At 34.5% G+C, this 15,859-nt stretch overlaps 2 protein-coding genes across 3 annotated transcripts; both read left to right on the top strand.

The window, feature by feature from the left end:
• The first annotated feature begins 1,237 nt into the window (after window positions 1–1,237).
• Window positions 1,238–6,316, top strand: LOC109147675 (aldehyde dehydrogenase family 2 member C4-like). Of its 2 annotated transcripts, XM_019295301.1 has the most exons (9): window positions 1,238–1,485; window positions 1,891–2,033; window positions 2,190–2,573; window positions 4,126–4,215; window positions 4,319–4,492; window positions 4,619–4,756; window positions 5,244–5,381; window positions 5,462–5,523; window positions 5,893–6,316. In XM_019295301.1, exons 1-9 carry the CDS (start codon window positions 1,377–1,379, stop codon window positions 6,164–6,166), a joined length of 1,512 nt encoding a protein of 503 aa, XP_019150846.1. In that variant the 5' UTR covers window positions 1,238–1,376; the 3' UTR covers window positions 6,167–6,316. The 2 variants fall into 2 exon arrangements, with proteins under 2 accessions (XP_019150846.1, XP_019150847.1); XM_019295302.1 differs by lacking the exon at window positions 4,126–4,215.
• A 1,321-nt stretch (window positions 6,317–7,637) lies between these two features.
• Window positions 7,638–9,370, top strand: LOC109147748. Its single transcript, XM_019295405.1, has 4 exons — window positions 7,638–8,393; window positions 8,484–9,092; window positions 9,198–9,278; window positions 9,347–9,370. Exons 1-4 carry the CDS (start codon window positions 7,638–7,640, stop codon window positions 9,368–9,370), a joined length of 1,470 nt encoding a protein of 489 aa, XP_019150950.1.
• Window positions 9,371–15,859: the final 6,489 nt, after the last annotated feature.

The following is a 15,859-nucleotide window of genomic DNA, read 5'->3' as shown; positions in this document are numbered from 1 at the left end:
CATTTCTTACTTATTTCATTTCTCACTTATCGAACCAAATGTGACTAAAGTTAATTCACTGGCAAATTATTATGTGGACTCAGGTCTACCTTGCAAGGTGGACTCGAGTCTAAAGATACACAATTTAGATACTAAATATTCATAATTAACTTTTAAAAATTCACAATTTGTGATGATCTATATTATATTAACAAATCCTCAAAATTTAGGCCCTCTCCAGTGAAGGCGCCAAACGCCATTTTGGTGTTGATCCTTCTCCAAGGCGGGCGTCAAATGCTATGCGCTGCCATTTTGGTGTTGGTCTACAGTGCAGCGTCATATTTGGCACTGCATTGTAGATGAACGGCAAAATGGTGTCAAAAAATAAGTGCCAAGTTTGCCCTTTATCTTTTTTATTAATTCCTTTTATATCTTTATTTTGTTTATATGAATTTATATATCTTGTTAAATACATATACATAAAGTTTGAATAATTAAAATTAAATTATATTATTTGAAAAATCTCATCAATTAAAACACGACTAATATTATATATAAATTAATTAAAAACTAAAGTATATAAAACATAATTTTTATAAAATTAAATTGAATACATTTGAGATTAAACAAAACATACTTAGATTGAGCATATGTGGGAACGATATGGTAATTCTGAAAATTAAATGTAATAGTTGTTATATGTTATATTATTGTAGAATAAAAATAATATTTGCATTACAATTAAATTTTATATTAAAAAAATTAAAGTTTTAATTTATGAGAAAACAAATTATTTTAGTGTAAGAATAAAATTTGGTGTAATGGGTTGGGGATGAATAAAATTTGGTGTAAGAATATGCTGAGAATATTTCTTTTGGTGTAAAATTTGGTGCAGAATTTGATATTTTAAGTTGGAGATGGACTTAGAAACATAATTGTATTCTAGATATCCACAATTCTCATACTAAAAATAGTGATCCATGGTATAACAACTGTAATTCACTTTATAAGTCAAAACTTTCATTAATTTAGATTCGAGCAATCGTATGTATTAACTAGACTAGACAGGAGACAGAGTATTTCTCAATAATATAATAGCAAAAAACAGTATAGACTAGAAGAAAAGGATGTTACAATAATGCTTAGGTACTATGCGTTTGATGCTAATGCGAAAAGTTTCACGTTTCCTGCGAATCTGCTAACTGTAAGCCACAGATATAGTATATATATAATTATAAATATCGCACTACTAGACCTCATCATATAATATAATTTTAAGGATAAAAAGTGAAAGAATAGTGGAGACAGGTGAGACTTAAAAGTTAAAAGTAGGCTCATATATAGTGTGTGCTTCTTTCTTCACTGTGGTGTTCAAATATTCACAGCCACAAGATCAGATGGCCGCCACCCAAAATAATGCAAGCATGGAGGAGGCTCTGTTCAAGGTTCCAGACATCAAGTTCACCAAGCTCTTCATCAATGGAGAATTCGTTGATTCCGTTTCAGGTTATTAAATTAGGTTTTAGTTTAAGGTTTAATGCAGTTTGGGGAGAGCCCCATTTTCCCTTTAGAAAACTCATTTGGTAGTTCATGCCTTAAGTGATTGGATTTCATGTCATTTAATTTGTATAGTAGTAAAGATTAACCAAGAATGGTTGGTAGAGATTAAGCTAGGTTTTTTTGATTGATACGAGTAAAATTTGCATCTAATATTTGAGATCAGTTTAACTCTTTCTGACTAGTTTCAATTCAAATCAAAAAAGTTAAAAGACAACTTCTATTAGGATTGGAGCTGAACTTATAACATTGTGATTATTAGTCTGATCAGTTTGGCCGAGTAACCGAATATTAAGGTTTTGCATGTCCGGTTGATTCATCACTCATAAGTTGATTTTGGTACAAATTAAACAGGTAAAACATTTGAAACAATTGATCCAAGAACTGGTGAAGTGTTTGCTAAGGTTGCCGAGGGAGACAAAGAAGATGTCGATTTGGCCGTTAAGGCTGCCCGTGAAGCCTTTGATCGTGGTCCATGGCCCCGGTTTCCGGGCTGCGTAAGATTTTTTTTTTTTAGTACTATTGACTCTGTTACATATGTTTTTATGTCTAATTCTGGTGCACGAATTTATAGAATCATCAGTTATATAAATTTTAATATGTAACATTATGGTTTTGAATGAAAGCTTACTTTTATGTTTTTTTGGAAGCAGGAGAGGAGAAGATTAATGATGAAGTTTGCGGACTTGATTGAAGAGAATGCGGAGGAGTTAGCGGCGTTGGATGCAATCGACGCCGGGAAGCTGTACGGCATGAGTAAGGCGTTGGACATTCCGGCGGCGGCGGGGACGTTGCGGTACTACGCCGGCGCGGCGGATAAAATCCACGGCGAGACGTTGAAGCTGTCGAGGTCTATTCAGGGGTACACGTTGCGGGAGCCGGTGGGCGTTGCCGGAATGATTATTCCTTGGAATTTTCCGACATCCATGTTCTTCACAAAGGTTAGCCCTGCATTAGCCGCAGGGTGCACAATTGTTGTCAAACCTGCGGAGCAAACCCCCCTTTCAGCTCTTTTCTATGCTCATCTCGCCAAGAAGGTAAGTCATCCATTGTTATTTTCTTGAATTTCTATTTAGGTTGCGTGTGGGCTCCGATCACCCTCTAAATATCTAATTCATAATATTAATGTTATTATTTTTAAGTGGTAAAATTTGACCTTGTTTGATAAATGGCAGATCCATCGTTCAGAAACGCAAACGCAACAAATAATAGTGTTTGAGTTTGGCATTTTGAGGTTAAAGAAAAAAAAAATTTAATTGTTAGTCTGGCTTTAAGTTTCCCCATTTATTGAGGAGACTTAAGACTTGAGGCTTGTTTCTCCTTCCCATTTGAATATTCGATGTTGGACAACATTACATGAGAAGGAGAAATTAAGGGACCTTTAGGCTCCTTTTATAGAGGAGCCTCAAAGCCTCTTTGTGTTTTCCCATCGATGTGGGACAACACAGAGGAGAACCAATTGACTCCCCTTTGTATTGTATTATTTTTTTTTTCAACATTAACAATAACAACAATAATTGTTAACAATAATAATAGTGATATATTATTATTATTATTATTATTATTATTGTTGTTGTTGTTGTTGTTGTTGTTGTTGCAATGCTCTAATATGTCTTTTTACACCTCAATCGCTAATAGTAAACTACTAATTTTATCTAACTTTTTTTACAAACAGCTAATACAATACACCGGTACGGTCAAACCTGCTATTCGCTATCCACTGATTGCTAAACAAGTCCAATCCACACCACCATATGAACATTTTTTGCTCATTTTCTATCCTCACTCTTAAATTCTTGATATAAACATTTTTCTGGAGCCCACGTAATAAAAATAGTTTATCTTTGTTTGCCACATTAAAAACTAAAAGTGAGGGTCTAAAATTTAAAAATATACATAATGAAACTCTTCAATAAATTTAGGATTCGGTGAGAATGGTAGATTGCTCTAATTTCACAACTATCCTAAATACACCACAATCTAAGAATTCCCAGTTAGGTTGTCTTTGGAGCAACGTAACCATTCTAATTGCTCTCCAAACACCTGTTTGGTAATGTTACTATTATTGGAGTGGTTCACTATCCTACATGCTAGTCTAATCATTGAATTTTTCAACTTGAAAGATTAAGAGTTGGGTGGGAATTGAATGACGATAGATTGCTCTAATCTCACCGCTTTCTTAAATGCATCCCTTAATTTAAGACGATCAATAAATGTTTAGTTTAATGTACTTGTGCGGGGCATACTATCATCGCCCCAACTACAATGTTATGTGGACCATAACAAAAAGTACATTTTTAATATACTAAATGTACATTATTTTTGTACTGTATGTACATTATACAATATAATGTACACTCAGTAAAAAAATAATGTACATCCCCTGAATATAATGTACATTATTTTTATACTGAATGTACATTATTTTACAGTATACAAAATATGGTCTATGGTCCACACAATAATGATTGTATTACCATCCATTGGAATGGTTTATTTCCCACCATTAAAATTTTCAACTTGAAGGACTAAACGATCAAAAAATATTTAATTGATCGAAGTGGTGTTTTGATATCTAAAATTAAACAGGCTGGTATCCCAGACGGAGTGCTTAATGTTATAACAGGATTTGGACCAACAGCTGGAGCTGCCATTGCTTCTCATATAGACATTGACAAAGTAAACACTAAATTAAACTTTCTACTAATTAATTGTCACAACTCAAAAAGAATTTTTTTTTTGGGGAATAATTTTGTTTGTTTATTTATCTGGTGGGTTTTAGGTTAGTTTTACAGGATCAACAGAAGTTGGGAAGTTAGTAATGAAGGCTGCAGCAGACAGCAATCTAAAACAAGTGACACTAGAGCTTGGAGGAAAGAACCCTCTCATAATATTTGATGATGCCGACATTGAAATGGCCACAGGACTTGCTGTATTGGGCAGCCTTTATAACAAGGTAGGTATTAGGTATTAGGTATTAGGTATTAGGTATTAGGTATTAGGTATTAGTACTATGTTAATTAATGTTGTATTAACCTTGAAGAATATTGCTAAAATTATTTTGAGGTTTTTAATTTGACAGGGTGAGGTTTGTGTTGCAAGCTCTCGTATTTTCGTGCAAGAAGGAATCTATGATGAATTTGCAAAGAAACTAGTAGAGAAGGTGAAAATGACGGTCGTTGGTGATCCTTTTCATCCTTCAACCCATCAAGGACCCCAGGTTAACTACTTAACTTCATCAAATTTGTACCCGTGTTAATATTATTATATCTTGACCTCATCTTTAGACTAGTTTACTTAGACCCTGTTTGATAAATGGTTGTTAGCTGATAACTGATTGAGTTAATTAGAGGATATAATTAGTTGATAATATTAGCTGATTGTAGGAAGGTGTTTGGTAAATTAGCTGTTAGCTGATAGCTGTTTGATATAATTTCTTTTTTTAAAAAAAAGCTAATTGAAAAAGTTGTTTTGAGTAGCTTTTTAAATTTTAGTATTTTGGAGTACAAAAAGCTAATTAACCAAACACTTATATTGATTTTTAAACCAAGTCAAACAACTAATAATAGTTAAATAAGTCAAAATTAACATGTAGACTAACTATTTGACCCAACATGGCCTTAGTCGTTTTAATTTGTTCCCATTTTTTGAAGTATAAATTTTAAAAAAGTTACATAATTTTACTAAACTTTAATATATTTTTACAGGTGGACAAAAATCAATATGAGAAAATATTGTCATATATCGAGCATGGCAAGAGAGAAGGAGCCACATTGTTAACAGGAGGCAAGCCTTGTGGTGAGAAGGGATATTACATTGAGCCCACCATCTTTTCAGATGTAAAGGTACAACATTTTATCTTATATATATTATGGCTTCAAAATCCAACATTTTAGGTATGATTTAACTTGCATTGTATGGCCAGGATTCTATGCTGATTGCCAAGGACGAAATATTTGGTCCCGTCATCTCATTGCTCAAATTCAAGTAAGTACAAACTTATTTTGAAATATATTATTAGTCTCATAAGAGTTAATACCATCTTGAACCCTTCGAGTATAGTGATTTTGTCACTTTTATCATATGTGATCTTTCGACTTTCAAATTGTTACAATCTGTAGTCCAAGTTAATCGTTCATAGTCTTTCAACTATCAAATTTTAACCAGTCGTAGTACTTATAGAAGTACCAGGGCTGGTTAAGTTTTAAGACTTGAAGGACCATGTGTGGTTACTTAGATCACGAATGGTAACAATTTGAAAGTTAAAGAATCACAGAAGATTAATTTAAAAGTTTAAAACTAAATGTAACAAAATTATTAACTCAATGTCATAACGTATCACCGTGTTTTATGAAGGAGTGTTGAGGAGGCCATAGGGAGAGCCAATGCTACAAAATATGGACTGGCGGCCGGCATTGTGACCAAGGATTTCAACATTGCCAACACGGTTTCGAGGTCGATTCGAGCAGGCGTTGTTTGGATAAACTGTTATCTGGAGTTTGATTACGATATTCCTTATGGGGGTTACAAGATGAGTGGGTTTGGGAGAGATTCAGGAATGGAGGCACTTGATCAGTATCTTCAAACCAAATCTGTTGTAACTCCCTTGTACAATTCCCCTTGGCTATGAGTCCTCACCTCCCAAACATATATCAATCCTTGAATAAAATCTCGTAGTATTACTAATTGAATATCGCGTATTGTGCTATTAAATAAATGTGTAACAGAAAATATAGTCAAGGGAGAATGATGAAAATGGAAAGAGTTTGTTTAAAATTAAGTGCGATGTATAAGTTATCATTATTACAATTGATAATGCCAAACTTATTTTTCCAACACAAGATTAGAGATACTCACAAAGAAGATTAATATACAATCCACTAAACTAAACTCCTATGTGGCGTTTGGTTCAAAGAACATAACAAAAATAAAGGAAATAGAATCCCAACATGAATGGAATTGAATAAGTAAGGAATAAAATATAAATACTATTCTACTATTTGGTTCACAAGGTAAATAAACATGGATTATAGGAGGAATTATATTCTTGTATTTAGTTGGACTAGAAAATAAAAAATTGTGCAAGACTTGATGAATTCTCAACCAAGTCAGCCTGTTAGAAATCAGGAACCTGATCAAATATCATATTTCATTACATAACACGTATAACAACTTCCCCAACGAGACACTATCAACTCTACAGGAGAAAAAATGTGTAGATGTCTAAGAATAAGAGTAAAAAGAACCCTCATTAGCAATATAGATGCTAGTGTTGTCCATACCATGTTTTTTGTTTTGATGTAGTAGTTATGAATTTTAGAAGAACCATTTTCTTTTGATGTATCATTCACAATTGTCTATATATGAATTTTGCTTTTGATGAATTATATTTTGCACAACTTCTTTTGTGCTTTTGGGATTTTGTGCTTTTAAATTGTGCTCCATACGGAAGGAAAAGGAAGCAAAAAACTGTAACAAAAGATTAACAACAGATTCATTTTGATTAAAATACAAAATAACATATACACCATCACTTATAACAACAAGTTCATACTGTAACATAAAATAACGTGTTCATATAGTAGCTCAATTAATATTGTTTGTACTTGATGTTGTCTGATCTCTATTTTGTAGTAATAAGTTAACACAAAATAACACTTATTTCAATTGCAACGCGCCATCACCTATAACAACATATTCCTAATTTCCTATATCCCTTTCCAAATTACATGTTGTATTACCCCCTAATCAAAATACGTAGCAGTGGCAGACTTTTGGAGCCATGAGATAGGATGGCAATGGGAGAGGTTGCATGGACGCTTGCCGGAGGAAACCTGGAACCTAAATAATAAATAGTTAGTAGAAGTTGATGAAGTAACAATCTAAGCAGCAAACAACACCACAGTTTGGAGGCCAGAGGCATTGATGTCTTTTCACTCTTTTCATATTTCTGTTAAGTTTGTTAGGTGTACTGTGTGTGTATATAAGGCAGTACTCCCCTTCTTTGTATCAGTTTTTTTACCTCACTTTTTACTCATCAATGAAGACTCTTACCACAGCCCTTTTACCACCACAACTCAACGTGAATTAGCCTTCCTATCATGGTATCAGAGCTACGCCATAGCTACGCAGCAGTAGTGACGATGAACAACGGAACCGGTGAAGGAAGTGCATCCGGACAGACATCATCGCCTCCTGCAAATCAAGTTCCGATCGGAAACAATCCGATTCAGAGAAGTGACGAATTTGATGATCCATTCTATTTACACATCACCGACAATCCGAATCTGGTTCTCGTTTTTCCTCCCTTGTCTGAACATAATTACGCATCATGGAGCCGTTCAATGAAGATAACTTTGGAAGTTAAAAATAAGTTTGGCTTTGCTAATGGATCTATTCCGAATCCAGGAGAAGCAGATCCGAGATTTTCAGTGTGGAAGAGATGCAACACTATCGTATGTTCATGGATTTTGAAGTCTCTCAATTCCAGTATTGCAGAAACTGTTCTATATTATGAAATAGCAGCAGACATTTGGAAAGCTCTTAAGAAAAGATATTCGCAGGCAGATCCTCACAGAATTGCTGAATTGCAGAATCAAATCTATAGGAACTTGCAAGGTAACTTGACTGTGAACGAATATTTTACTAAATGCAGTGCATTATGGGAAAAAATGAATGCTATGAGACCTCTGTTGGTGTGTGAGTGTGCTCCTAGATGCACCTGCAATTTGTTAAGTAAAATGCAGAAGGAGAGAGCAGATGATCAAGTTATTAGGTTCCTAGATGGTCTTAATGATGAATTTGAATCTATAAAGTCAGGTGTATTGGTGATGGATCCAATTCCAGATATGGAAAAGGTCCTTAACATGGCCTTAAAAGCATAAAGGAAATTCAATGGATCTATTGCACAAAAGAGTAATGAACTGGTTCAGTCCAATGCTGTTCAGAATGGACAGAACCAGGTTTCAGAAGAAGAAAGCCTTGTGGCAGTCTCAGCCTCTAATTTCAAGAAGAAATTCAATAATAGTGGGGGGAAGAATGTGCCTAAGTGCACTTATTGTAACATGACTGGTCATACTGTTGAGAAATGTTACAAAAAACATGGATATCCTCCTGGATGGATCCCAGGATACAAGGCTAAGAGCAGGCAGAATCAGGATGCATATCAATCTTCAAATTCTGCTGTGAATCAAGTTGGTGATATAGGTATATCATCTGATCAATTTCAGAGGTTAATGAACCTCATACAGAACCAAGGTCAAGGAAGCCAATCTTCAACCAATGCAGTTGTGACAGTGAATACCTCAGGAATGAAAGCTGCTTTCAAAAACACCTCTGAGAGCCCTAATGAAGGTAGTTTTGTCTCTAACTTGCTTATTAATGCTGCTATGTTTTCTACTATTTGGATTTTGGACTCAGGGGCAACAGATCACATCACCTGTTCCCCAGAGTACTTTGAGAGTTGCAGGATGGTTGTGAAATTGCCCAATGGAGAAGCAGTCAGTGTAAGCCATATAGGAGAAATCAGACTGGACCACAACATCTTATTGAGGAATGTATTATACATTCCATCATTCACATTCAATATTATCTCTGCTAGTAAGTTAATTAAGCAGATAAAATGCAGAATCATTATGGACACTAATGCATGCAATATTCAGGACTTTCATGGAACAACACTTGGTTTTGCTAAGGAGAAAAATGGATTATATCTGATAAGCAAACCTCCAGTCAGGAGACAGGTCCACTATGTTGACAAGAATGTTGATATTCAATGTAATAATTTGTCCTTACAATTGTGGCACAATAGATTAGGGTATTACCCTATAAATAAGATACATCATTTGAATGGAATAAAACATGAGCAACATCCTAGATTGCATACTTTTGCTTGTGATGCTTGCCATTTTGCCAAACATAAAAGATCAGTATTTCCTATCAGTGAGTCTAGGGCAGAAAAGTGTTTTGATTTGGTCCATATGGATGTCTGGGGTCCTTTTGCCATTGCTTCTCTAAAAGGAGAACATTATTTCTTGACAATTGTTGATGATCATAGCATATTTACATGGTTGCATTTAATGAGTAGTAAGTCAGAAGTTAAGATGTTATTTCAGAACTTTTATAACTATGTTCATACCCAATTCTCTGCAAATATCAAGGTTGTAAGGACAGATAATGGGAAAGAATTCTTTATGGATACTTTCTGTGCTGAAAAGGGAATTGTACACCAAAAGTCATGTGTCTACACTCCCCAACAAAATGGAGTTGCAGAGAGAAAGCATCAACACATCTTGAATGTGGCCAGAGCCTTGCAATTCCAGTCTAGTGTTCCTATGGAGTTCTGGGGACACTGTGTTCTTCATGCCTGTTATCTCATTAATAGGCTACCTACTCCCACAATTGATGGAAAGGCTCCATTTGAGATACTGTTTGGCAGAAGTGCAAGGTATGATCATTTGAAGACTTTTGGCTGTTTATGTTATGGTGCTACTACAGCACAAGGAAGAAGCAAATTCAATCCAAGAGCTAGAAGGTGTGTGTTTATAGGGATCCCTGCTAATGTGAAAGGCTATCTGTTATATGATGTCTCCAATCAGGATATCTTTGTGTCAAGAGATGTCCAATTTTATGAACAGATCTACCCTTTCCAACAGAAGAACAAGAATGTAGAGCTTGACACAAGTCAGCCTGTGCCTGAAGAAATTGATCCCTCAATTTTAATCCCATCCTTTATTGACAAAGAAAACACACCTATTGATTCTACAAATAGAATTGATGAGCATCATGTTAATGAAGAAGGCAGTCCTAACATTGTTTTTGGTGGTGATGATGCCCCATACAGTATTGACAGTGGAGAAAGTCCTGAGATGAACAGTGACATAGTTCCAGAAGAAAATACACATGAAGAGGATAACAATCAACAGCAGCCTAGAAGATCAGGAAGGGTAAGAAATTTCCCCACTAGGCTAAATGATTATTATTGTCATTTTACCTCTCAAAGTAAAATACATGGCAGAACCTCCCCTCATTCCATCAATAAATTCATTTCATATGAAGGCTTGACTCCCAGTCACAAGCTTTGTGCAGCATCTATTTCTTCTGTTTGTGAACCACAAACTTACAATGAAGCAGTAAAACATGAAGCCTGGAGGACAGCTATGCAATCTGAGATAGATGCTTTAGTTGAGAACAACACATGGGTATTAATAGACCTGCCACCAGGAAAGATCCCAATTGGTTGTAGGTGGGTATATAAGGTCAAGCACAAAGCAGATGGATCCATAGAAAGGTATAAGGCAAGGTTAGTTGCAAAGGGCTATACTCAATAGTGTGGAGTGGATTATGTTGAAACTTTCTCTCCTGTGGCTAGAATGACTACCATTAGAGCTTTCTTGGCTGTGGCTGTTGCAAATGAGTGGGACATTCAATAGTTAGACATCAACAATGCCTTTTTGCATGGAGATCTAGAGGAGGAAGTATATATGACCTTGCCTCCTGGATTCCAGAATGATAACCCCAAGAAAGTTTGCAGGCTGGTCAGGTCACTCTATGGCTTAAAACAGGCCAGTAGACAGTGGAATGCAAAGTTGACAAAAGCTTTGATGAATAATGGCTTCCACCAGTCTATTGCAGACCCTTCTCTGTTCACCAAGGGATCAGACACATCCTTTATTGCCCTACTTATCTATGTAGATGACATATTGGTTGCAGGGACTGATTCAAAGTCAATTATTGAGCTTAAACAGTTTCTGGATAGAGCTTTCAAAATCAAAGATCTTGGTTCATTAAATTACTTCTTGGGAATAGAAGCTTTTAGAACTCCCAATGGTCTCAATCTTTGCCAAAGAAAATACACCTTGGAAATTTTGGAAGAAAATGGTTTCATGGATGCTAAGCCTGCAGATACTCCTATTACTGCAGGACAAAAACTCAACAGTTTGGAGGGAAAGTTGCTTGAAAACCCTGAGACATACAGAAGGCTAATAGGGAAACTTTTGTATTTGACAAGCACTAGACCTGATATCTCATATGCTACACAACAGCTAAGCCAGTTTGTTGATAAGCCAAAAGACACACACCTTGTTGCAGCACATAGGGTGCTAAGATACTTGAAAGGCTCTCCTGGTAAGGGACTTTTCTATTCTGCAAAATCTCAACTCAGATTACAAGGATTTGCAGATTCAGATTGGGCTACATGTGTGGAAACAAGGAAGTCCATTACTGGTTATTGTGTCTACTTAGGAGAGTCTTTAATTTCTTGGAAAACAAAGAAACAAGCCACAGTTTCTAGATCATCATCTGAGGCAGAATATAGAGCCTTAGCATCTTCAGTTTGTGAGATCCAATGGCTATTATACTTGTTGGCAGATCTTGGAATAAGCCACAACAGTCCAAGTGCTTTGTTTTGTGACAATCAATAAGCCATTGCCATTGGAGAGAACCATGTTTTCCATGAGCGTACCAAACACATAGAAATTGATTGCCATGTGGTCAAGCAAAAGGTTAATGAGGGAGTAGTGAAGCTGTTTCCTATTTCTTCACAAAAACAGATTGCAGATGGCTTTACTAAGGCATTGCCAAGACTATCCTTTGCCACTTTTCATGCTAAGCTGGGCCTTCAAGATGTTCATGCTCCAGCTTAAGGGAGGGTGATGAAGTAACAAGCTAAGTAGCAAACAACACCACAGTTTGGAGGCCAGGGGCATTGATGTCTTTTCACTCTTTTCATATTTCTGTTAAGTTTGTTAGGTGTACTGTGCGTGTATATAAGGCAGTACTCCCCTTCTTTGTATCCGTTTTTTGACCTCACTTTTTACTCATCAATGAAGACTCTTACCACAGCCCTTTTACCACCACAACTCAACGTGAATTAGCCTTCCTATCAAAAGTGTCAAATAGATCCATATACTACTGCGAAGTGTTCAATTTCCACCACAAACTAAATTAAAGTCTAATCAGTCACACTTACCAACTAAATTTGTTCGATTAATTTTTTTTTTTGCAGGTTGCTAAACGGTTATCTATTCCATTATTAAAAAAATAATTTTTTTTAAAAAAAAAGGAATTTTAGCCACCGGCTGTCCAGCGAGGACAGCCGGTGGCTGAATATTTCACTTGCCAGATCTGGACCTCATGTTTGACAGCTACGGCTGTCTATGAAATACGCAGCCACCGGCTGAAATTCCTTTTTTTTTTTTTTAATTTTATTTTATTATATTCTTTTTAATAATTGAATAGGTAACCGGTTAGCAACCTACAAAAAAGTCAATCAAACAAATTTAGCTGGTAAGTGTGGCCGATTAGACTTTAATTTAGTTCGTGGTAAGAATTGAGCACTTCGTAGTAATAGATGGGCCCATTTGACATTTATGCCTGAATAGTTTCTTCCAAAAATCCTTCCGGAGGGGTCCCAATTAAAATATTACCTCATTTTTTCAATCATTATCACATGGACCATAATTCACACAGTTCCTTGAATCATAAATAAAAATTACATTTTTAATATATTAAAAATACATTATTTGTGTACATAAATTACATTATTTTATATATACTATTAAATAATATAACTTCAATACATAAATTATGTACTTTTAATATATTACAAATGTAACTCTTATTCTAGGTCCACACAACAATTTGCCTCATTTTTTGCAATAGAGTAAAATGAATGGCAAATTATGCCCTGGAAACGTGTTCACCGAGAATGGTGAACACAAGGTCAAACGACGTCGTTTGACGTCGTTTTTAGGCAAAAAAATAATAATAATAAAAATAAAAATAAAAAAAAAATAAAAAAAAAAATCGCGGATGTGGAGTTAACGGCGCGCGTTGATCAAATTATGAATTTTCATAAAATTCATAATCTCATAACAGAAAATTCATAATCGCGTAACAGAAAATTCATAATCTCATAACAGAAAATTCATAATCGCGTAACAGAAAATTCATAATCTCATAACAGAAAATTCATAATCTCATAACAGAAAATTTATAATCTCATTACAGAAAATTCATAATCTCATAACTAAAAATTCATAATCTTATAACAGAAAATTCATAATCTCATGGTTCCAAAGTGAATGTGTAGGCATGGTTCCAAAGTGAATGTGCAAGCATGGATTCATAATTTATGAATGTCCGTGATTTCGGACGGGAATGTGTAGGCATGGTTCCAAAGTGAATGTGCAGGCATGAATTTATAATTTATGAATGTCCAAAATCATTGTTTACCTCAAATTAAAGTGAAACCGTAAAATGTGAAAATGAAGAAGAAAAGTCACGCAATTAATTAAGAAAAAAAAAAAAATAACGGTGTACTAACACCGTTGGAACCGTGTTCACCATTGATTCCATTGCATAACGCTCCAAAATGAATTGAGATGATTAAAATGTAACTGTTATTCTAGGTCCACACAACAATTTGCCTCATTTTTTGCAATAGAGTAAAATGAATTGAGATGATCTATATCGAAGGTACTAATCTAAAAAGACTTCAATAATGATTCAATCAGTCATTATTTATAAAGTTATTGGGTTAACCCCCAATTTTTTTCCTATTGCACCATGATTTATCTATTTGGGCTTAGCCCAAATAATTGATTTTGGGCAACAATGTTATATTTATATATTATTTCTAACAGTATAATCAATTATGCCATGGAATCGTGTTCACCGAGAATGGTGAACACAAGGCAAAACGACGTCATTTTTAGGTAAAAAAAAAATAAAAATTCGCGGATGTGGAGTTAACGGCGCGCGTTTGATCAAATTATGAATTTTCTGTTATGAGATTATGAATTTTATGAAAATTCATAATCTCATAACGGAAAAATTCATAATCGCATAACAGAAAATTCATAATCTCACAACTGAAAATTCATAATCTCATAACAGAAAATTCATAATCTTATAACAGAAAATTCATAATCTCATGGTTCCAAAGTGAATGTGTAGGCATGGTTCCAAAGTGAATGTGCAGGCATAGATTCATAATTTATGAATGTCCGTGATTTCGGATGGGAATATGTAGGCATGGTTCCAAAGTGAATGTGCAGGCATGAATTCATAATTTATGAATGTCCGAAATTATGAATGTAATGAAAATTCATAATCTCATAACAGAAAATTCATAATCGCATAACAGAAAATTCATAATCTCATAACTGAAAATTCATAATCTCATAACAGAAAATTCATAATCTTATAACAGAAAATTCATAATCTCATGGTTCCAAAGTGAATGTGTAGGCATGGTTCCAAAGTGAATGTGCAGGCATGGATTCATAATTTATGAATGTCCGTGATTTCGGACGGGAATGTGTATGCATGGTTCCAAAGTGAATGTGCAGGCATGAATTCATAATTTATGAATGTCCGAAATCTTTGTTCACCTCAAATTAAAGTGAAACCGCAAAATGTGAAAATAAAGAAGAAAAGTCACGCAATTAATTAAGAAAAAAAAAAAAAAGATAACGGTGTACTAACACCGTTGGAACCGTGTTCACCATGAATGGTGAACACGGTTCCATGGCATAACGTCCCATAATCTTGTAAATGGCGAATTATGCCATGGATCCGTGTCCACCATGTGTATGATGGACACGCTATACATTCATAATTTCTATACTGTACATTCATAATTTCTATATTGTAGATTCATAATTTTTAAACTGTAGGTCCATAATTTCTATACTGTAGATTTATAAAATCTATACTGTAAATTCATAATTTCTATACTGCACATTCATAATTTCTGTACTGTATAAATCTACATTATAAATTTTATGAACCTACAGTATATAAATTATGAATTTACAGTATAGAAATTATGAATCTACAGTACAGAAATTATGAATCTACAGTACAGAAATTATGAATGTGCATTATAGAAATTATGAATCTACATTATAGAAATTATGAATGTACACCCTGCACATGGGTCCATAGCATAACGCTCCCTTGTAAGTACTATCGACTTTATTACAGTGTAATATCTGTTCAATATACTATCTTTATCAGTTGTAGTTCAAAGAGTCAATATCTCACCCAACACCGGGGTTCGATCATTTGACCTTCCCTCAAAGAAAGTCACAGAAATACCAATTGAACACAAGATACTTGACTTGTATTGTATTTATTTACTTACATGATTTCTTCTATTAGACATTACTATCAATATAAAAAGAGTTAATTTCATATTTAATCCTCTAACTATCACTCGTTTACAATTTTAGTTTTTTGGACTTTTAAAGCTACTAAATGTAGACTTTAAGTATTGAATTATTTCCAGTAAAAATTCACCATTAGCTTTTCATTGCGT

This window comes from Ipomoea nil, unplaced genomic scaffold (genome assembly GCF_001879475.1).
Source record: "Ipomoea nil cultivar Tokyo-kokei standard unplaced genomic scaffold, Asagao_1.1 scaffold2036, whole genome shotgun sequence".
Taxonomy (NCBI): domain Eukaryota; kingdom Viridiplantae; phylum Streptophyta; class Magnoliopsida; order Solanales; family Convolvulaceae; genus Ipomoea; species Ipomoea nil.
This window is presented reverse-complemented; position numbering and strand designations above follow the sequence as displayed.

Bases quoted from the DNA above. Each gene is read 5' to 3' on its own strand.
- LOC109147675 (XM_019295301.1), top strand. From the start codon at position 1,377: ATGGCCGCCACCCAAAATAATGCAAGCATGGAGGAGGCTCTGTTCAAG. The intron at 2,034-2,189 runs GTAAGATTTTTT...TTTTGGAAGCAG, and splicing joins GGCCCCGGTTTCCGGGCTGC to GAGAGGAGAAGATTAATGAT. The intron at 5,524-5,892 runs GTAAGTACAAAC...TGTTTTATGAAG, and splicing joins ATCTCATTGCTCAAATTCAA to GAGTGTTGAGGAGGCCATAG.
- LOC109147748 (XM_019295405.1), top strand. From the start codon at position 7,638: ATGGTATCAGAGCTACGCCATAGCTACGCAGCAGTAGTGACGATGAAC. The intron at 8,394-8,483 runs GTCCTTAACATG...AATGCTGTTCAG, and splicing joins CAATTCCAGATATGGAAAAG to AATGGACAGAACCAGGTTTC. The intron at 9,279-9,346 runs GTCCACTATGTT...GTGGCACAATAG, and splicing joins AACCTCCAGTCAGGAGACAG to ATTAGGGTATTACCCTATAA.